This window comes from Hakea prostrata, chromosome 7 (genome assembly GCF_041222555.1).
Source record: "Hakea prostrata isolate BN-2017 chromosome 7, UWA_Hpros_2, whole genome shotgun sequence".
Classification (NCBI taxonomy): Eukaryota; Viridiplantae; Streptophyta; class Magnoliopsida; order Proteales; family Proteaceae; genus Hakea; species Hakea prostrata.
The window spans coordinates 4,615,205-4,637,189 of NC_142606.1; the positions used below are offsets into that span (position 1 = coordinate 4,615,205).

The 21,985-nt window shown below is 36.9% G+C and overlaps 2 protein-coding genes across 2 annotated transcripts; one reads left to right on the forward strand and one right to left on the reverse strand.

The window, feature by feature from the left end:
• The first annotated feature begins 2,300 nt into the window (after positions 1-2,300).
• On the forward strand, positions 2,301-9,582 carry LOC149009160 (uncharacterized). Its single transcript, XM_089163405.1, has 6 exons — positions 2,301-2,645; positions 5,397-5,472; positions 5,658-5,834; positions 6,714-6,812; positions 7,815-8,057; positions 8,526-9,582. Exons 2-6 carry the CDS (start codon positions 5,398-5,400, stop codon positions 8,916-8,918), a joined length of 987 nt encoding a protein of 328 aa, XP_089019531.1. The 5' UTR covers positions 2,301-2,645; position 5,397; the 3' UTR covers positions 8,919-9,582.
• An 8,663-nt stretch (positions 9,583-18,245) lies between these two features.
• On the reverse strand, positions 18,246-21,455 carry LOC149009161 (type I inositol polyphosphate 5-phosphatase 5-like). The gene is made up of 10 exons (XM_089162068.1): positions 21,303-21,455; positions 21,149-21,230; positions 20,989-21,066; positions 20,561-20,657; positions 20,360-20,464; positions 19,630-20,164; positions 19,317-19,504; positions 19,087-19,195; positions 18,551-18,699; positions 18,246-18,466 (listed from the first exon to the last, which is right to left on the reverse strand). The coding sequence occupies exons 1-10, from the start codon at positions 21,453-21,455 to the stop codon at positions 18,247-18,249; spliced, it is 1,716 nt and encodes a 571-aa protein (XP_089018194.1). The 3' UTR covers position 18,246.
• Between the last annotated feature and the right edge of the window lie 530 nt (positions 21,456-21,985).

Sequence of the window (21,985 nt, forward strand, 5' to 3'; positions counted from 1 at the left end):
TGAGTGTGAGGATGTCGGCATTTGCGGGCTCCAACCTCCGTCAGGTACATTCCTCCCGAATACCTAATGTAGTTCATATCTCTGTCTATATTTCTCTTCTCGCTGTTGATGCGCGAGCGGATCTTGCTGTTCTACCGGTTGGACTAGTATCTAATTAGGGCAGGCCATTCATACCAACGAGGCTGTATTCACTTCGAATTTAAGCTCACTCTATCCATCTCTGAATCTTACCTTCACCAATGCACATTTCGTATACTATTTATCATTTTTTAACCATTGAAAGGTACATTCTGGTTGTTATCATCTAATCCTGCCTGTTAAAAGCTGGTGTTTGAAGATGGTTCATCATAGATTAGTGGGCCATAATCCCCAGGTAGCATGTACTATGCAAAAGGAGAACAAACCTTTGATCCTGTGAACTTAGTCTGAATCTGTATGATCACTACTGGTAAGGGCTTCGCTACTTTTGCATTCCACTGTAGTTGATTTTGTGCAAGTCACTTCATCAAACAGTTTGAAGCCCAACTGTTGTATACATCCTCCTCCTTTTGGCTACTTTACCTGGTGCATCAAACAACTTTTGACTACTTTTACTTGGTGCATCAAACAACTGATTGAATGAAGATCAACTATTGAGTTCCTTCTCTCACTACCATGCCAATTACCAACCCTCACCAAAACCATCCCTGTTACATATTGTTAGAGGATTTCCAGTTCGTGTAACATTGTGGTGAATTAATCTTACATTGAGATAACAAAGCACATCAGAATATGAACGCAGATTGTTGGGATTTGTTGCTCGACAACTTGGGCATTCAGGAGCTCTACACCTCCCGATTTCCTGAAGATCCTACAGAAAGAGGTGAAGAGAAGCCTGTTTTCGTTGCAATCACTTGTTGAACTTGGATTAGCAGTATGGTTGTACTTTCAACACTTCATTTTCACAACATTCAATCGACCTCAAGAGGGAGGAATTCTGTGTGGCTTAAATCCATCAGCACTTTTCTGTCTTAACCTTGTAAACTGAACGGAAAAACTTGTACTTCCTCATAGTTTAGAGGATTAGAGTTAATATGCTAATGCTTGAGATGTCAAAATCTTGACTCAGGTGTGTTCCTGCTTGCGTTTTGCTGATATTGATATGACCATGGCTGGTGTGCTGTGTGCTTCTGCACTAAGCATAGACCTTGATCTTGGGCAAAGGGTCTTGTGTTGCTGAAAAGACACTTGATTCAGGTGTGTTCCTTGCTTGGGTTTTGCCTTCCACATGTCCAAATTACTGGTCAAAACCTTGATTCAATTGTTCTTTTTTTCAGCAACTCAATCACAGATCCTTTGCCCAAGATCAAGGACCATGTTTAGTGCAGAAACAGAGAACACACCACCCATGGTCATGTCACCGAGTCTACTAGCTTGGGTCCAAAACGTCCATTCAAACGCTCGAGTCTCAACCTGCCATTGCAAATTTTGCTATGTACATAACCTGACTGCCCGTTTCCTCAAAGATCTTCTCAGCAGAGTCCAACTCGGTACGAGCAGGGCATAGATGGATTGCTGCGTTGGCGACAGGGAAACGTGATGCATCGCACACCACAAATTTTATATTTAGATAAAACTGTATTATGACAAACATAAATATACAATTTTTAAAAATTTTTTTTTGTCCAAGACACATAAATGTACAAAGTGTCGGTATACATGAATATGAGAGAGAAAATTTAACATAACAATTCATGAGAAAGTTCAAATATTTCTTTTTTTTTGGGGTCGAAAGAGAGTACAAAATTGAAAATGATAATCTATGACAGTGACACAAGGCACACAACTATATTTATTTTCATATTTCCCCTTGATTTTATAAAATGATAATGAAGACATCCCCACACGTTGATAGGTATCAATTTCAAAACCAGAAATTGTACATTTTTTGTAATAAAAGAAAGTGTACCTACAAGTAAATGAAACATATCCGGTCAAATCATACTGATAACGATAGAGACCGATACCAAATTCTAGCCGATCCCAGATCGGTTTATCAGCACCGAATAACAGACCAGATAAAACCATAACAGGATACCAAAACCGATACCGATGCCGATACCGTTACCTGTTTTAGCTTCCAAATGTAAATAACCATAATTTGGGAATAAAATTGCAACATATGCCACCCACCATCTTCCGTGCCCGGAGTCTCTGGAGAGTTGGGAATCTTTGACTCTCGTGGGCTGCAAAGCAATTAGTAATAAAGTAACCTGTCTCTCTGTTCTTAGGAGTGAGAAGGATCTCTCCTCTCCTCAACCGTCATAGATCTGTTTTAGGGTTTAGATTCGGAAGAAAAAGGTTAATTTTTTTAGGGAATATCCACTCTCGTGGGTAATTACACAATTGTTTTTTGATTAAGCTGAAAAAACGAGAGTAGTTAATTAATTAAATAATAGATGAGAAACTCTCTTATTGGTGGGAAAATTATTGACTAAAAACATTTTTGTAAGTGGATCATAGAATATAAATCCAGAATCTGCACCGTTCCATCTTCGTCTTGAGTCCTTTGGTCACATCTTTCGTCTGTCTCGACAAAATCTCTTTCTCCTGCTCTTTGACGACTGATCGGACTTCATCTCTTCCTCTTGCAAGACCCCATCCAGGTAAAGCTATCTATGTTAGAATTTGTTGGGTGGGTTTGGTTGCTGTGGTTTCATTGACCTTGTCTTAGAATTTCTTCATGCTTTGGTAGCTGTTAGATCGCCTGCAAAATACTTGATGAATTCATCTAGATTGTCATTTGTTAACCCTCTTAGATAGTCCAAGTGTTGGTACTGAATATCTTGAAACTTGCATTCAATTATCTCCAAATATTTGTTATAGAGGAATTTTGCTGGCTTGTTTTTTAGTTTCTGAATGGAAATGCACTGCTTAATAGCTCAAAATTGTTACTTTGTTGCATCTGGATTTCTCACCCTTTGTAAATTAATGTATATGGCAATTGGCATAATGTCGGAATAAGAAGCAAGTATGCAGGCCTCATATCATTTGGATGATGATATATAGATTCTCCGATGATAGTGCATCTTCTCTTGATTAAATCCTTGATCTGAGTTTTCTTTATATTAGTCAGTCTTACTCAGACATTGAAGAGTTTTAATTATCCCTCAGCCTAATTGAGCAAATAATGATTTCAGCGTTGTTCTTGTTAGTTGCTGATTCAAGTATCTGTCCATTTGTTGGTAGATACAGGATAGGTTGAAGTATGGAACTGACGTATATGATTATCTGTTATCAAATTTGGCATAGATCTACTCCTCTAATCTGGCCTGAAAGTTTAGATTGCTGTTTACAGTTAATTATAGATGTATGAAACTGACACTGAGGTTTTGTTGACTTTACTGAGTGATATAGAGTGCTTCAGAGTATCTGGTCAAAATCTAGAATTAAAGGAAGTTGAAAGATACAAAACAGGGCCTGTCTAATGGTCTGTCCAACAACTCCAATCATAGTATGTTATATCCATTAGTGGCAGAACGTTTAGGGCCTAACTGTTGTGTACAAGTGAGTCCTGTGGCTTCTGATTTTATGTCAATTTGAACTCAACTCAAGTTTGCTATGTGGAAGTATAACACTTCAAAGATTCATTACTTTTTGAAAAACAAATGAATGCTAGACAAAGGAATACATTTGTGGCCATGGGGAAGGGGGGGGGGGTAGGGTTGGTTTTGGGTTGAAAATGATTTGCCTTGAAATTGACTTTTACCCAATTTGGATCATGTCCTTTCCATTCAACAGCTGGATTTACAAACCACCCTTCCAATTGGCGCACTGGAAGGCAAATGCATAGACTTTTCCATTGGTGAATTGACAACAAGAAACTTTACTAAAGCATATAAGATCTTGCAAAGATAGATTGTCCTTTTTTTTTGGGGGTGGGAGTTGGGGGGAGGGATGTGAATAAGGTTATTCCAATGAGGGAGTCTCACCACGAATTGAGAGCTCAATTAAACTATATAAATCCATGAGAGTTCCAGATCTGTACTTTTTACCTAAATTAAGTTCAATCAATCTGAGACATAGAAGTCCTAATGACCAACTATCCTTTTGAACTCCTAAACTGTTTTATATGATAGGTCCTAAACTTGGCCCTCAATTCTGTCGAATATCTGTTGTAGGACAAATCATTACATCGTTTTCCACTGTGTACATGTTGGCTTCTCTACTTGACCACCATAAATGCAGTTTATATTCCCTTTGAATTTTCTGAAATCACTCTCAGTACTGCCTGCACCTACTTACCTGTATGCTAGCTATCAAAGTTACCCTTATTAATTGTTTCCTTTGGAAGGGATCAGGGGGAACACATTTATGCTTTTCCACCTAATATCTAACTTCCCATACATCACGAACTTGCAATATATCAGTATCTAAGCAAATTCTTGAAATTTTACTATAATTTTATGCCTTCACCCAAATCTGGATTTAGTTTCTTCCAGAATAACGCACACTGACTTGGCAAAATCTCCATGGGTTTTCGGACTACCAAGTTGGACTCGGAAACTGAGTTCTTGAACCATGTCCCTCATGAATCAACATAAATGTACCACAGAACATTTAAAGAGTAGATGTTCTTCAGGGGAACAATAAAAGAAATGTTATCTCTCTCTCTCTCAAATGAAGTTTCTTCCTAAGATTTCCAATACTTTGGCTGGAATTCCTAAGGTATTCAGCTAAGGGTTTTATTATTTATTATTTATTATTTATTTATTTAAATTAGGAAAAAGAACTTCAGTTTGGATGAGGTATTTCTAAAACCTAGTGTCGTTTCCAGGTTTCAGCTATATAACAACTGAGTGATCCTGAGAATAATTCAATTAATATTTTTTAAAAAATTTTCAAACTGTTATGCTTTGTATTTAAAAATGCATTTAAGGGGTTCCCATCTTGGTCTTGTTCTTTTCCTTTTTGCTGCCCTGCATCTCTAACATAGAGGCTAGGTAAATGCTTCTTTAAATTCTTGAGCAAATTGTTTGAGATACTGTTTTGTTGGAGCTCAATTTTGCACATAGCAAACAAAGGCCTGAATTTTTTAGTTGTTAGTTCAGTATTGATTGTCATAATACAGTTTTGGCCGGTTGATGCAGTTGTATAAAGTTTAGAGCTCATTTGATTGTGCAAGCTTCTTTCTTTATGTGTGATTTATGCTAGTAGGCTGTGTTTGCATGAATAAGTCATCCTTACAACAGTTGTTTACGTGGTAAAAGCTATGGGCTTCGGCAGAGTCCATTTTGTCTGGTTGTTAAAGTCCTATTAAGAGAGAACTAAAAGAAAGTACTGTAATTCCAATATTTTTGGGGCACCAAATTAGCATGACACACTCGTGTTTGTGAATCGGATTCCACTTTTGGCAGTATGAGCGTGGTATTGAAGAAGTCCACTTCAAATGGCAACGAGGATCCCTCAGCGTTGGAAGAAAAACAGGAAAAGGTACTCCTGAATCCTAATTAGTTGCTGTGTTCCCGTAGTTAATTTTCATTACAAGTTTGATAAATGGTAAGCATTTAAGTCTAGAGAAGCTGAAAATAATTTTTATTTCCACATCTGGGGATAAACGCTAACATATTCTTATGAAATTTGGGGAAAAACTGTTGCCTATGGTTTTATTGTTGCAGATTAATGAAGTAAGGAGGTTGATAGGGGCATTGCCAGACAAATTGTCCATGTTCTGTTCTGATGCATGCATTTCAAGATATTTGAGGGCACGAAACTGGAATACTAAAAAAGCAACTAAAATGCTGAAGGAAACATTGAAATGGAGGTCCGAATACAAGCCTGAAGAGATTCGCTGGGTATGCTACCTTTGAGGAATTTTTTCTTTTCTTTTTATAATTTTGTTGTTTCTGCATCATAATCTGTTTTTCATTTTTTAGGTAATGATCATATGTATTGATATTAAGATGTAAAAAAGTGATCTGTACATCTGGTCATGATTCAGACTACACTCTTGAGTCTTGACTGTAAAGAGAAATAACTATTCAAATTAACAAAATCTGAACCTAGGCTGTCCAGCTTCAATTCTACCCATTTCAAGAATCATCATCTCAGGCCAGTCCATCACTGGTTTACAAACCCATAACTTTGTCGCAGATTCACCAAGAAGTCTGCCCACTAGATTTTTCTCACTACAAAAATGTGTAATTTTCCGTGATTTTACCTTCAAGCAGGATTGCAGGACACTCCATCTCTGTGTTGCAAACCATTAAATCCTCCTCTGTATTGATATTGCCATTGCTGATGAATCACATTCCACCCATTTTTTTCTAGTTTTAGATCTCTGGCCCTTTCCAAGCCTATAATGCTGAAATCTCTTCTTTGCACTCTGTTAACTATTACTTACAATTCAATATTTGTATGTCCTGCAATGAATTAAAAACAAGTCTCTTTTGTATCTTCAGCTATTGCTGTGGCGGCTTTTTGTGTGGTCCAGTGGTCTCATCTTCTTCTTAGCCAGCACTCCACTAATCTCAAATGAAACCCCCCTTGAACTAAAACTAAACCACAGTTTATACAAAGAGAACACTTTCTGGATGCTTAACCGGCCATGATCTCAAAAGAAATACCCTCTAAAGTCTCATCTTCATAACTGCACTATCATGTTTTAACATCAGAAGGACCTTCTTTGATGGTTCCATTGTGAGTATTGATATCAATATTTTCTTGTTATGTAGGAAGAGGTTGCTCAGGAAGCTGAGACAGGTAAAATATACAGATCAAATTATGTGGACAAGCATGGGAGAAATGTTCTTGTCATGCGACCTGGTTGTCAGGTTTGATCTGATTCATTCATGTTGCTTGTGTCAAAGTTAGCACTATAAATTCAGAGTCCAAATCATTCAATACATGAATCTTACCCTTAATATGGTTTGATCTCCCTCTTCCCCTTCCCTGCCTAATTAGAGAGAGAGAGAGCCTGGCAGACCACCATAATCAATACTTTTCAGGGGATCAATGAGTGTGTTTACCACATCAAAGACCTCAATAGTTAGTTTCTCCATGCATGCATTGGAGGACATTTTAGGCATACTGCATAGATTTATGCTGCTACATTAAATCCCTTTTAGTGTATATATATTACTATAATCCTCGCATGAAATACTGCTGCATACCTACACCAAAATTTACAACAGCATTGTGTTCTCTTGCTATATTTTGAATCCAATTGTTGCTTCTCCTAACATTTTTTTTATAAGTAATTTTCAGTGATTACATAGAGTACTGATGCTTCCTGAATCCTCAGGTTTTTGTTACAACATTTGCAATTTTAGTAATACTACACTGACATCCTTTCTGTGTAAACATTAGAATTATTGATGAGAGGATAGATACAACATTTCACTCCCCAAAAAGGATGCACATTTGTTTATGGTGGAAATGGAATGTCTGAGAAGAAGGCTAGTACAATCACAAGCATTCACCTGATGCAGAATTAATTCATCCTGTTTAATTGGGTTGGTAGAGAAGATTAAACAATCTGAATCTGGATGAGTTTTTATTCTAGAATTTGGAACATGAAATTGAGTTGTGAAGTGATTTACTAATAGGGGCGATGTTGGAATTTAAGTCCAAATTGAAGAAAGTATCAAGTACATATAGAGATAATTTGGTTAAGAACTTAAGATTGTCCTGAGGTATATGAAAATGGAGTATCAGTTAACTGTACGTATACTATAAAGGAGATGCTGAAAGTTTTTTATATCTAGCTGGCCTGTGTTTTATGCTTGTCTATATTGTGCCGTGATTAATCATTCCTATTTCATGGTGAACTGCAGAACACAAAGTCAACAAAAGGACAAATTAGGTATTTGGTATATTGCATGGAGAATGCAATTTTAAATTTGCCACACGAACAAGAACAAATGGTCTGGCTCATTGATTACCTGGGCTTCAATATGTCAAATATTTCAGTGAAAGTAGCTGTGGAAACAGCCCATGTTTTACAATCCCATTACCCAGAAAGGCTAGGTCTGGCTATCCTGTACAATCCACCAAAGTTCTTCGAACCCTTCTATAAGGTAAATATGTCTCAATTGATTATTTATACTTTTTACCCATAAGTCACTCACAAACTATGGTTTTTGTAATTCCACCTTCCCCCCTTCCCCCCTTCCCCGTCCCAAGGAAAAATGAAGATAAATAAATAAGAGCACAGTCTCAAGTGTCTGTTGTTGGTATTTTTTTTTTGCAACCATGAGAATCATCTTGGACTATTGCATGACTTAAATCCATGTTCTCACAATTGTAGATGGTAAATACAGTGTATTTGTGGAATTAAAAGGATGGCACCAAGAAGAGGGTCTGGGTCTACAATTCTATCAGATATATCCTTGGTTGAGATTATGCCTTTCACTGTCTCCTTCTTGTGACTGAAACTTACTGACTTGCTCATTATAGATTTTCTGATGTTAATATTGACAAACTCGGCTCAGGAGGCATTTTTTTGCGTGGCCATCATCATGTCTCAAGTGACACTGTGATTGCAGGTGGTGAAGCCCTTTCTAGAGCCTAAGACAGCTAGGAAAGTAAAGTTTGTTTACTCAGATGACCTCAACACCAAGAAGATTATGGAGGACCTCTTTGACATGGACAAGCTGGAGGCGGCATTTGGAGGAAATAATCAGTCGGGTTTTAACATTGATGAGTATGCTGGAAGGATGCGAGAAGATGACACTAGAATGTCCACATTTTGGACCACAGATATTCTTGTCACTCCACAACATTTGCAGGCAAATGTCACTCCTGGTCCAGTTGACTTGGATTCTCATTCTGATGATGCCTCAAGAGAGAAAAATTCAGTTTCTCATGGGGTTGATTCAGGGGAATGCACGCCAGATGATAGTTCAGTACCGGCCAATGGTAGTAGCAGTGGTGCTTGAGATATAAATCTGGTGAGGAGACATACTAACTGGGAAGGAACTGATGGTCAAAGTGATCCAAAACTGAAAAGCTGAGGATGCTTTTGATCAGGTTAGAAGTTTGAATCAATCTGATCCCTATGAGAGTGAATCTAATTATTATTTTTGTATTGTGGACAAAGAACTCAGAAATAAAATTCTGATCTCAATAAAGATTACATCAAGAAACCTACCCAGAAAACCATTAAAATAAGCACTTTGAGGAAGCTTTTAGTAATGTTTTGGGTGATTACCATTTGGAACCCCAGAGGTTTGATCCAAGTTGCTTTAGTCTGAAAAAAAAAATAACACTTTGCATTTGTCTCCCTATAATATGCAAAAAAAAAAACAATAGCTGACGACACATTAATTTTTTTATGACCTAAATACCCTATTGGATTAGCACGATATATACAAATATCAATCCAAAGATCCCAATAAAAAAAACAGAGATGCTGTTCACAGGTGTTCTACGTTTGCAGCTTGATTTCCAGAAATTGAGTTAGAGGAAAACATACTGGATATGGTGATCAAGACTCTGAAAGGTAAAATCGTTAACAAAAGATAATCTTATCGAGGAGAATTATTGTTTTGACTGAATTTGTAAATCGAATCTTATTAACTGAAACTGTCATGGCTCCTAAAATCGATAAAAGGAAACACATTTGTGTTGAATCCTGTAATTTTCTGAAATTTCTTTTACTAATTAACTGGTTTATCTTCCCTAGAATCCCCAGATGCTCTTATTGCCCTGTCGACATATCATTTGGAAAGAATCCTCAAATGACTTCTTGGATCTCCTCAAAGCTGAATTTGGAACCCACAGAAAGATCAAAGTTCTGGAACTCCGAGTTGCACGGGGCTAATAGAAAGATCAACGCTCGAAAAAAGAGAGTAAATTATCTTATTCTTGAGATTATAGTCATGCAAACAAGTACCTAAAGCATTTTTACAAATCATGGGCACATCAAAAGTTGAAACTACAGATGGAGAAATAACTTAAGTACAACGGTACAGGGAGAGTATAAAGCTGCTAAGATCCTGGTTCAACTTCGATCTCGACTGTTGGTAGCAGATGATGCATAGCATTCAGGTCTCGAATGCTAAGATGGTAATGCATTTGTAGGTTTTAGTTGTTATATTTAGAGCATTTAGGTCTCAGGTACTATGATGGTAATGCATTTGTAGGTTTTAGTTATTGTTATATTTACAATTTATTTCGCTCCTTGGTGTCGAATGTTTCTGTTTAAAAGAGCCTTATGTTTTCATGCTTCTTTATTTATTTATTTTTTTAATCTTTTTTATTTCTTCCTAGTTTAATGATGAAGTTTGTCTTCTTACCCTAAAAATAAAAAATGTAAAAGCTCTGGGCTTTGGCAGTTTCCGTGTTGAATGGTTGTGTTCTGTAAGAGAAAGCTAATTAAAAGAAAGAACCATCGATCATTACAAATTTACAATATTCTGGGTTTAAAAAATCATCATGACATATTGACATACACAAGTTTGCGAACGGGAATTCCGGTTTTGGCATATGAGCATGGTATTGAAGAAGTCCACTTCAAATGGCAATGAGGAACTCTCAGCATTGGAAAGAGAAACAGGGAAGGTTTTATATGTATGTTTGCTTTAATCCATTATTATCAACTGGTTTCATCATTGCAGATGATTAGTTCAATTGATCAAACAGGTGAATTAAGGAGATCGATATAATTGAAATTAACAAAGTCCCATAAACCGCATGTTCTAACCAATGGAAAGAGAAACAAGTAAACCAATGAGGGATGATGAAATGATATTGTATCAAGAGCAAATTCAGGGATGAGGGGCCATGCAAAGTCTTTTAACTGTGCAGTCCCAAATTGATAGCCCTGATTTCAGGAGAGGATTCAAAAACCAAGAAGATGTGATGATTTCTTCTTCAAATTCTTTCCTTTTGGGGGGTACGATGTGGTGATTTCTTCAATCGTCTCATATTGCAGATCCATACAAAATGTAATGAGATTAAAGCATGGGATCCTCTCTTGGAGGTCAATTGCTACTGTAAACGTCTGATTGTACTTTTACACGTATTGAATTTGTACTTGCATATGGCACGATGGACTCTAAACATTGGTGAGATATAATGAATTTTATTATTTGAATGCAAAAATACTTTCTTAACTGGTTTCATAAGGGTTGTAATTAAGCTCAATTGTAATCAAACTTAGGGATCAATGAAGGAGAAAACCCGAACAAGCCAAGGAAAAAACATATTCTCCAATGGAAAGAGATGAAGAAACCAATGATGGTTAATGATATTGTATCAAGCGCAGCTTCAAATATGAGATGCCATGCAAATTCTTCCACTTGCAGTCCCAAAGAAGTCAATTTCAGGAGAAGATTCAAAAACCAATAAGATGTGGTGATTTCTTCTTCAAATTCTTTCCTTTTGAGGGGTACGATGTGGTGATTTCTTCAATCGTCTGATATTGCAGATCCATACAAAATGCAATGAGATTAATGCGTAGGATCCTCTCTTGGAGGTCAATTGCTAATGTAAACATCTCATTGTAATTTAATTATAATTTTTTTTGCTTTACACCATCTATAAACATTTGATTATAATTTATTTAAATGAAAAACACTTTCTTAACTGTTTAAAGGGTTGTAATTAAGCTATTTGTAATATTCTTACAATCAATAAAAAGAAAACCCGAACAAGACATGGAAAAAATATATTTAGTATGATAGATTGGTTTGATAAATTTCAGTTAATTGAAGAAATATAAAATAAAATTTGTGACATCCATCCAATGTTGTGCATCAAAGACTTTACCATGTAGATCAGACACACCAGTCTAACAAGCTCGGGAAGAACAGGACATCTTGTAAGGGTGAGAAGAATCAGGAAAAGCGTTATCAGGGTTGGGTGGTTTTTTTTTTTTTTTTTTGTAATAGGGTTGGGTTTTTCACATCTAAAGGCAGGCGAGGGGGAACATTTGAAAATTTTTCTTTTTCTCTCTCCCAGTTTCGCGTTCACACTGAGTGACTCAGATGCATGTACGTTACATATCATGACCCACGAAATGGAGTGGGTAAGATTTTAAAACTTACCTTAAACGGACAAGGAAAGATTTATAGGAACCATAGATGAGACGCTCCTCCCTCTCGTTTGAGGATCCAACACAACCCTACATGAGTTAGGTTTCCGCTCCAAAAAGCTCTTATCAGATTAGTGTGAGTCTCTCTCTTCTGATATCTTATTTTCGTCTGCACGACTATCTGTAAGTGATCGCTTTGCCTGATAAGTTGATGAACTTCAGAAATCGCTGATATTATTTCCTTTGTGATGATCGATCCATAGCTGTGGTTGGGAGCAAACTAGGATCAAACTTGTTAGGTATGAGCTGATCTGTGTCGATCTTTATCCATAAGGTAATGTTTTTGAATGTGATCTTTATAGAATCCAATATTATACCTAAACTCCATGGTTCAGTATTTTCCTAATACCATCTAAAGCAGTGTCTCTGGTGTTTTACTACTCTGAATCTGCAAGTACATATGCAGATCGACTGCCCTTGACATGTTTTCACTTTCTGATTTATGTTTGTGATTGGAATTTAAGAAAGTTCACTTTGAGTTAGTTCCTTCCTGTGCGCATGGCCTTGCATCATGCAAGGTGGTGCATGACCTCTCCCATTTGCACTGAGTAGGATCAATTTAACAAGTGTCTGCCATAAAAACCTAATGTGGTTGTGATTTTAAGGCTGAAGTTTTAGTGTTATATGGTGCAATTTCATACTTGTAGAAGTGTTTTAATTAGCTATGATCCCAGTTGACCACAACATTTTATATCCACATCTCGTGGTCTTTGTTTCTTTGTTACACTTAGATTTTGCTAAAGAGGTTAAAGAATGAAAAATTGATGCTAGCTATCACATTCTAATTCTTCTTTGTTCTTGGGCTGCAGTTCTATGCGTTTGGTTTGACAAGATGAACAAGGTTTTAGACAAGTTGAATCGCAAAAGAAAAGCTCTGACCCTTATTGCCAATTCCCGATCCAATAAAAAGAATAAGACTAGTGAATATTGTGATAATTTTTCACTCCGGTAAGCCATTATGTTGTTTCGTTGGCCTTCTGTAGTGATGTATTTATATTTTTGGCTTTTCAGTATTCTCCTTTTCCTGAGAAAGAAATTTTTTGACTCCTAAACATATTATTTTGGGTGTTGGTATCCTAGTGTGGTTCCATTGTTGGATCTTCTGGTCTTGTCTTTCCTTTTAGGCTGCTTCTATGTGTTATTCTTATGCTTTTAAGAGATTCAATGATTTATACAGTGGGTATGTGGCTAAGGTTCTCAAAAAAGACAAGAAGATTTGTTGCCCATTCGGTGACCATTACAAATTGGAGGAGCAAAAACAAACTTCTCTACGTGTACCTGAATCCAGATTGTGGAAATGCCAGAACTGTGAGGGTAAGACTCTTGCCGAACATCTCCCAAATAAAACTGAAGTGGTAACTAATTGTAATTGCAACAAAGTGACCAAAACTAAAACTGAAGGTTTTATTCAGGGTTTCACGAATCATTTGAAGTCAAAATGCTTGATAGAAGAGAAGCCATCTTAGATAATTCTCTCCCGGCGAATAATGAAGCAGCATTATTTGGTAACATGAAAGAGAAGGGAATTGAATTGGAGATTCCTGTTGCCCAGGGTATATTTCTACCAACTTACACACGAAGTAGTCGTGGAAAGCTCAACTGTATTGCTGATCGCTTTGTTTCTCTCCAGATATTAAAAAATTTAGTGATGCTGTCACAAGAGAGAAGAATGTGAACCTGGCAATATATCTACCATCCTGCTCTGGTAATTGTTCTTTAACTTTTGTCCGAGTACTCATGGATTTGCTTTTCTGGCTTCGATGTAAAAAAAAATTTCTAGAATACATTTTTCCATTGACACACTTCTTTAGACCCCACTGCCCACTTCTTTTTTTTTTTTTTTTTTAAAAACCCAAAATAAATTACTTGCATTTCTCGAGAAAAAAAAAAAAAAAAACTTGTTGGGTCTTACTTAATGTTAACAACAGTTAATATTTTTTTTTTGGCCAACAACAGTTAATATTATGTATCATTAAGAGGGCTTTGAATAGGTAAATGGGGTGAGAAAAAAAAATTAGTGAGTTTCAAAAGGGATTTTGAACAAAAACGTGATTGAGGTTTTGGTGCCTTCTTGGTCTTGTGTTCTCTGTAAAGGGGTTTTCTATCGTTCTCTTCTCTATTGAAGCTTAAGCTCGAATTTGAAAGGTTTTCTTAAAGAGTTTAAAGGCAAAAATGTGTATTATTGGAGCTTTGAATGATGATGTCACCGATTTGAGATAACATTGTATTATTCTCAAATTTTATATTTTTTCAAAGATCTAAATAGTTGAATCCCTTCTCTTCGATGTAGTTAATCTTGAACATTTTGAGTTAGTAAACCATGTTAAAATGTTGTGTGTTGTTTTCCTTTCTCTTTCATTCTTGTAAATGTTTGTTGTTATTTGCTTTTGATTGTCTTCATCTTATTTGCACAAAAGCTTTGGCTATTTTCTTGTCTATTTGGGTGATTTGTTAAATTGTTTAGTTGATGGGATTGGTCATGGTTGCTATATCCTACATTCTAAAAAAAATTAATATTTGCCATGCAGGTGCAGAAATTATATTAGGAGTCTCTGATTTTTCAAATGGTGACAAAGGATTTGATTCATCTTCCATTAAAACTACTGTTGGACCATTTGAAGTCGAAATGCTTGACAAACAGAAAACCACTTCAAATGATTTTCTTCTTGCAATGAATTATGTTACAAAATTATCTAGTTACAAGGAAGAGAAAGGAGTTGAAAACAACCTAGTTGCCCAAGGTATAATTTTACACAACTTTCTATTCAATGTTATCTACTTACAAGGAAGAGAAAGGATAAAAACAAATATGAATGCATGAAAATCATACCTTTCTGGCTTTGATGTTGTACGTTAAACTTTTCTTGAATATATTTTTCTGTTGAACCACTCCACACACCCCCCCCCCCCCCAAAAAAAAAAAAAAAAAAAAACAACTCACAACCTACACCCTAAAAAACGTTGATACTTGCCTTGCAGGAGTAGAAGTTATAAAAGAAGGCTCTGATTTTCCAAATGGTGTCAAAGGATTTGTTCCATCTTCTAAAGTCAAAACGGTCGATAGCCAAAAAACCACCTCAGATGATGCTCTCCTTGCAGTGAATGATGATACAAGATTATCTTGTTATAACGTAGAGAAAGGACCTGAATTGAACAACCCAATTGCCCAAGGTATGGTTTTACACAACTTCCTCATGACTGTAGAGAAAACTTAATTGCACTACTCGTCCTTTTGTGTCCTGTAGAGTGTAGATATTCATCAATCCAGTGATAGTATTGCAGAGGAGAGCTGAAAAAACCTAGAAACTTAAGTTTCATCCTTTGATAATTGCTTTTGGATTCTTTACAGGCAATAAGGAATCTAAGTTACCTTTAAGTGTAACATGCATTGAATCATTTGAGGTCAAGATGTTTGATGGAGAAGAACCTATCTTAGAAGATTCTCTACCTGCAAATACTGATACGACAATATTTCGTGACAAGAAAGAAAAAAGAATTGAATTGGAGAACCCAATTGTCCCAGGTATGATTTTTACCGACTTACAGATGATGTTAAAGAAATTTTAGTTGCATTACTGATCCTTCTGTTTTCTGCAGATATTCATCAAGACAGTGATCATATCATGGAAGAGAACTTCAAGAACCTGCCAGTTGATGTATCCCCCATTGCTACTGCATCTAAAACGTCCGAGATCAATATGGCAGATGGAAAAAACTCCACCTTAGATGATTCTCTCCCTATTAGCAATGACATGAAAATATATGGCAACAAGAAAGACGAGGGAGCTGAATTGGAGATCCCCATCACTTTGTTTCCTTCAGATGTTCATCAAGATAGTGATGATATCATTGAAAAGAACTTTAAGAAGCTGGCAATTGATGCATCCTCCATTGTTACAACATCTAAAGAGTCTGAGGTCAACATGGCTGATGGAGAAAACTCCAACTTAGATGATTGTCCCCCTAAGAGCAATGATATGAAAATATGTGGTGACAATGAGACCCAACCGATGGGTGTACCATCCTCTGGTATTTGTCTAATTCTTCAATTCTATTCTCCATTTTTAGGTCAATCAGCACTCTAAAGAAAATTGACAAACACCTTACAGGATTGAACTCTACAGAAGGAGGAACAGTTGCTGCAATTGGTACTTCATCAGAGAAGGAGCATGAAATTGATGAGAAAATGTATGGAGAGAAATCCATCTCAGATAATTATCACCAGGTGAATACTCTTGAAGATAGGCTGGGATTGTTTGCTAACGAGAAAGAGAATCAAGCTGTATTCGTAGACCCAGTCACCAAAGGTATGATTTTTACCCAACCTTCATACGTGATAATAAAGAAAGTTTAATTGTGTTACGCCTTTTGCTTCCTGCAGATACTGTCACAAGAGTGAAAAATAGCCATTAATGGACGTAGCACCCTTTTGGTAATTGTTTTCAGACTTCTATTTATTTTGGTAGAAACCTTGGTAATTTGAAAATCGACCTACAATCTAGCATTTATTATTAATTTTTTTGTAACAGGAAAAAGGAGACATGTTTAGTACTGATTTTCCAAATGGTGATAAAAGCAATGATTTATCTTCCAGTGGGAATGCCATCGTCATTGAATGTTTGTGAATTTGTTACGGATTCCATTGAAACCTTTCTAGAAGAAAATGGGACACAAAATCAAAATTTGGTGAAATTAGTCAACATCTTCTGTGATAATTGAGGTAGATACGGAGGCTTGGAATGGTTACATCAGAAATCAAACAGGGAAACTTCATTCATAAGTATCATTTGAATTGATTCGCTAAGATAGTAGTTTCTTGTGCAATTTTTAGTAGCTCTCAGCCTCTCTCACAATTTCATCATTTTTTTTTGTTGGGTAAGGAATTTCATCGTATTTTGAGAGAGAAAAAGAAAATCATATAACAATAGTTTCACTTCAGCTCTGAATATTGTTTTTAAATTCTTCCACTGCATTTGTTAATTTAGTATTTCTCTGTGATCATAATTCTACTAAACAACTTAGTTAGCTAGATAAACTATAAACTTTACAAATTCTCACAGTTCTACTGACGTGCGTGCCCAGTAACCTTAGTTGTTCACCCACTCTGATCCTTCATAAGGTTTCTTTTGCAAACAAGGTCTTTTGACAAAGTTGTATACGATGATATGTACAAGAAAATTGTAACATTAAATTACTGACTTCTAATTTTGGTGATCTTCCTATTCGATACAAAGAGATATAATGCATCGCCTATCCTAGACTATCAGGAACCCTTTACAAATATCATAGCAAAAACCACGACAAACAGAACTGACATTACCTGACCCACAATCTTCATTGATTCAACTTTCTGTTCCAACCGTGTCAATCTACTCTTCAAACTGCAGTTTTCTTCTTTCAGTTCTTCGATTTGACTGGGGCTTCCTATCACACTTGGTGCCTCTGTAGTTGAATCAAGGAATCCATCTGGTTCATCCATGGGCAAACACTGTGAGAAGTATCCACAAATACTATCGGGACAGCAGTAGTAGAGCTTCTTCTTGCTGCACTCTCCTTCCGATATCATCACTGCAGATCTTTTCCCACAAAGACAATTTCGATTCACAAACTTGATCTCCTTGACATCGTCCTCTTTTACACTGCTTGAAGACATCTAACCACCAAAATTCATAATAAGGTAATAAAAATGAGAAGAAGAAAAAATGAAATTGCACAATTAGAAAGATAACCATGTAGATTCTCACTTTCTTTTTTAGCTAATTTTTGAAAACAATTTTTGCTTTTAGATGGACATTACTTGGAAACCCATGAGTCATAATTCTTGTGCGATTTGATAACAGGACTCTTGTGCTTTACAAATTGGGATTCACGGGTACAGCTGCAAATTGGGTTGTTGTGATTGGTAGGTAGGATGAAGACTTTGTGTCAACATTACTGGGATCAGATTGTAATTTTCAAGAACATAAGGGTGCTCTCTGACATTATCAAAGTTACGTATAATTTAAACTTTGATATTACAAATAGAGCTGAACCAACAATTTTGTAGTTCATCACTTCCATTTCTAACCAGCCAACCAACCAAAGAATTGGCCACTATATACGAATATAGAATGTACAATTGAAGGTCTCTACCTTAGAAAGTAATTTACAGTAGACATGAAAGAAAACTTTTAAAACTCATAAAAACTATGTCTTTGAGGCATGCACTCCTCATACTCCTTCCTCGTACCAACTACTGAGAATCCCTTCCTCATGAACCTGCTTTTGTCGCTTACCTCCACTTGTGCAACGAAGGAAGCACAAACAGGTCTATGATCTGAGAATCTTGACTCTCCCCGAACGTAAGATACCTGTTCCATCCCTTTGCCAAACCATAATATTCTATCACACCTGGAATTCAAGCTTTTTCTGATTAATAGTTATTCTACCGACATAGATCTATATATGGAGAAGAAAACAAAGAGAAAGAGATACCATGCAGGGGTTCTACGTTTTTTCTTGGACTTGACAGTTTCACCTGCATAAGAATCAGAGTTGTGGGAGTACTTATAGGTGGGAGCAAATAAGATTTTTCCCTCCTTCCATCCTGTGAATACTCTTCCAGCTTCTCTCTCTATGTTCAACTGTCAAACCCATAAGGCTAAAATAAGTTAGACAGAAGTCTTCACAGCAAAAACCCACTAAAATTTAAAAAGGGTTGTAGGGATTGAGTAATTACATGCTCCACCACGGTGATTGGGTAGGGTGTGGGCATGGTTGCTAGTATTTTCTACACCATTTAGACTGTTATATGGCCAACAATCTTGAATTTGGCTATATTTGTAGTTAAATGAATTTATAGGTGAATTACTTGTACATGGATAGAATTGTAATCGTATAGATATTTAGACTTTTAAATAGTCTCTGGTATATCCTAGGGGGAAAAAAAGACAAGCAATGGATAAGTTTTTGCTTTAAAAGGGTTTAATCCAATACTGGAAAAAAGAAGTACTAGAGAGAGACAAGCAAACCTGATCTTTTTTAAGTAGAGATTCCCAATCATTTTCCTCCAAGAGAACCCTAGTTTCTCTATAACTCAGAGCCATCCGGTAATTCAAATCCCCCAGCCAAATCACTCGGCTTTGGATTTTAGAATCATATATTGAAAAAACCACTATTTAAAATCAGAAACTAGTAGGACTGAAACTACTAAAAATTTAAGAACTTAAAAGAGTGATGAAACAGTGAGTTATGAACATACTCGTGTTCTAGAATTCTCTCAGGGATCCGTCGGTTCTTGCAGACCCTGGGGAACTGTGCACTCTTAAGGATCTCGGAGACGTCAGAGTTCCTTCGGAGCTCATCTCCCCCCTTCTCTCCTGAAGCTAAGTGACTGCATACGAAGCAGAAGCTCGTTTCATGTAATGTCATGCTAATTGCTGTACATCCCTGTAACAACAATACATAAAAACCCATCTTAAAACCTCCATTGACGACTCAGTTATTTCATGTTCCTGTCAGGGTTCCATGCAGAAAAAAGAGTAATAATACCAAGGAATCTGAGTAATCCTAACCTTGTTACCGAGGCAGCCCATGATCCCTCTCCCGATACAGGTCATTCTGAGGTGGCCAATGTGTTGCACCAGTTCTTTTCTTACCCACACAGAGAGGAAGATGCCCACCATTTGTTTGCTGCCTATAAGTTGATAGTTCATAGGGTTTGCTGAAAACAGCTCATCTACTGAAGATAACAAATCTTCACTTTTATGGCGGGTTCTTAAAGTTCCAGATCTTTGAAGGATGTCATCAGACATATCTGTCGGTCTTCTCCTCTCCATAGATGAAGAACAGGTGCAGCTCTTGAGGCGGTTGCTATCTCCTCTTAAATTCCTATTGATGACTTTGAGATTGGTTTTCTGGAATAACGGATTTCCCTGTAATTTCGTGTCTTTGGCTTGAGTTGACTGGTTTGAATCGGAAGAATAGCTACTTGGCTCATCCACAGGATTGTTAAGTGCTTGGTTTATAAGTGCAAGCCATCTCGCTGCAGGTTCATTATCTTCGCTCACTAGAACATTTCCCGCATTTAGAGGGACGATTTCCTGATACCTGTAAATAATAGCAGAAAAAGATGGAGAAACAAAACACTGCATTATTCTGATGCATGTCCTCACCAAACTTGGAAGGACAACAGCTATACAACTTCATTGAATTGGTCATCTTATTTGATAATTCAACCCCTCTCTTCAGACTCTTTTATTGGTCATAGAACCCTAAAAAGGTAAAGCAGTTTAGTAAGCATACCCCAAGACATATATATCAGGAGAACCCTCCATCTGCAAGAAATCTTCAAGATTGAGGTCATCATGGGGAGTTTTACCTCCAACGTTCCAAGTTGTAACAAATATCCTGCAACACATATAAAAAGCCCATCAGTTTTCTCTTGTGTGAAATGAAACCCTAACTCAAGGAGAACCTGTCTCCAAATTAAATGACAACATTTACCGGAACTCTTGAAGATCAGATGCAGGGTTCATCCCTTTGTCAAAGTTTGAGGGGTCCAGACTCTCGACACGGATTGTTGCTGTTGTTCCATGCCTTTCTGAATGTAGAAAGAGAAATTAAAACCTTGGTTTCCATGTCTCCAAAGATTTCCATTCCAAGGACAAAGAAGTTATAATTGAAGAGTAAGATTTTCTATACCCACAATTTCCTTTCCTAAGATAATTCTTCCATACCAATTACCAACTCACATCTTGATCATTGGTAGGTGAACCACCAGTTAAAGGGTCAAGCAGATATAGTTTAGATTTGGACATTTTTGTCTTGAGTGATGAACAATTAATAAGGTTATGAATTTTTGACAGATAAAGACCAAATAATCATTGAAAAAAGAATAGAGTTGAAATGTAGACTCCTTTAAGCCCACCCACCTGAAAAGCTTTTCTTCATAATAGGAGAAGCCTCCAGAAAAGCTGCTTTCCTATTTGAATTGCTCGTCTTTTCAAGATCTACAAACAGAAACCCAGAATCAAGAAACCCTAAATGTGGAATAGAAGTGAAGAAAACAAGTACCAAGAAGTAATTAATTACCAAGAACAGCTTCATTTTTCCCCAAGATGTCTTCATCACACCCTTTTGACCTTTTTCCACCAAAAATCTTTGGAATGATAGACTTGGATCAACAATGGAACCCAAATTAGAGGGAGGGAAAGAAAAGAAAAACTCATAAAAACATCTACAGCGCCATAAGAGAAGAAAATGGTGGGTAGCTAGCTACCTTCTTTTTCTTATCGTTCTTGTCATTGTTCTTGACAGAACTATTATCATCTACGTCTGTGTCTGCTTTGGTCATTGCAATACAAGGATCCACTTTGGGTCGCTCAGCCAAGGGCGACATTGATTCACCATCGTATGTTCATCCCATTCAATCATTAAAGTTGGAAAAGAAAGGATTGGCTGCCACCGCCGGTTTCTCGTTACAGTTTGAAATGCAGAGAAAGGGGGAAAAGAAGGGACGACGGCGCTCTCTGCAATTATTCTTAAGAAACTGCGTTCCTATCGGAGTTTCAAACTCCCTCTCCATGAAGTCCGAAAGCCATGGGTTATGAGGGAAGACCTTGTCAACCAAGAACCAGACACATTCTCCCACTCTTTCGGATTGAAATTAGTAATCATTTTAAATATGCTGATCCGTGGTGGCTTTTGATTTATCAACCATGCATGGACAGCATGGTGAGCTTATCGTCATATCTATAGTTTTTGAAAGCTCAGCCATCGGTGATGTAAGGAATTGATCTTAGCCGATCATGCGTGTGGGTCCTATCTTTGATGTGTGGGCCATGTTCTATTTATGGTTCGACCAGCCCCACCCCCAACGGATTTCAAGTGGGTGGCAGAAACGGCTTCGTAGGAGAATCACCGTTTCTC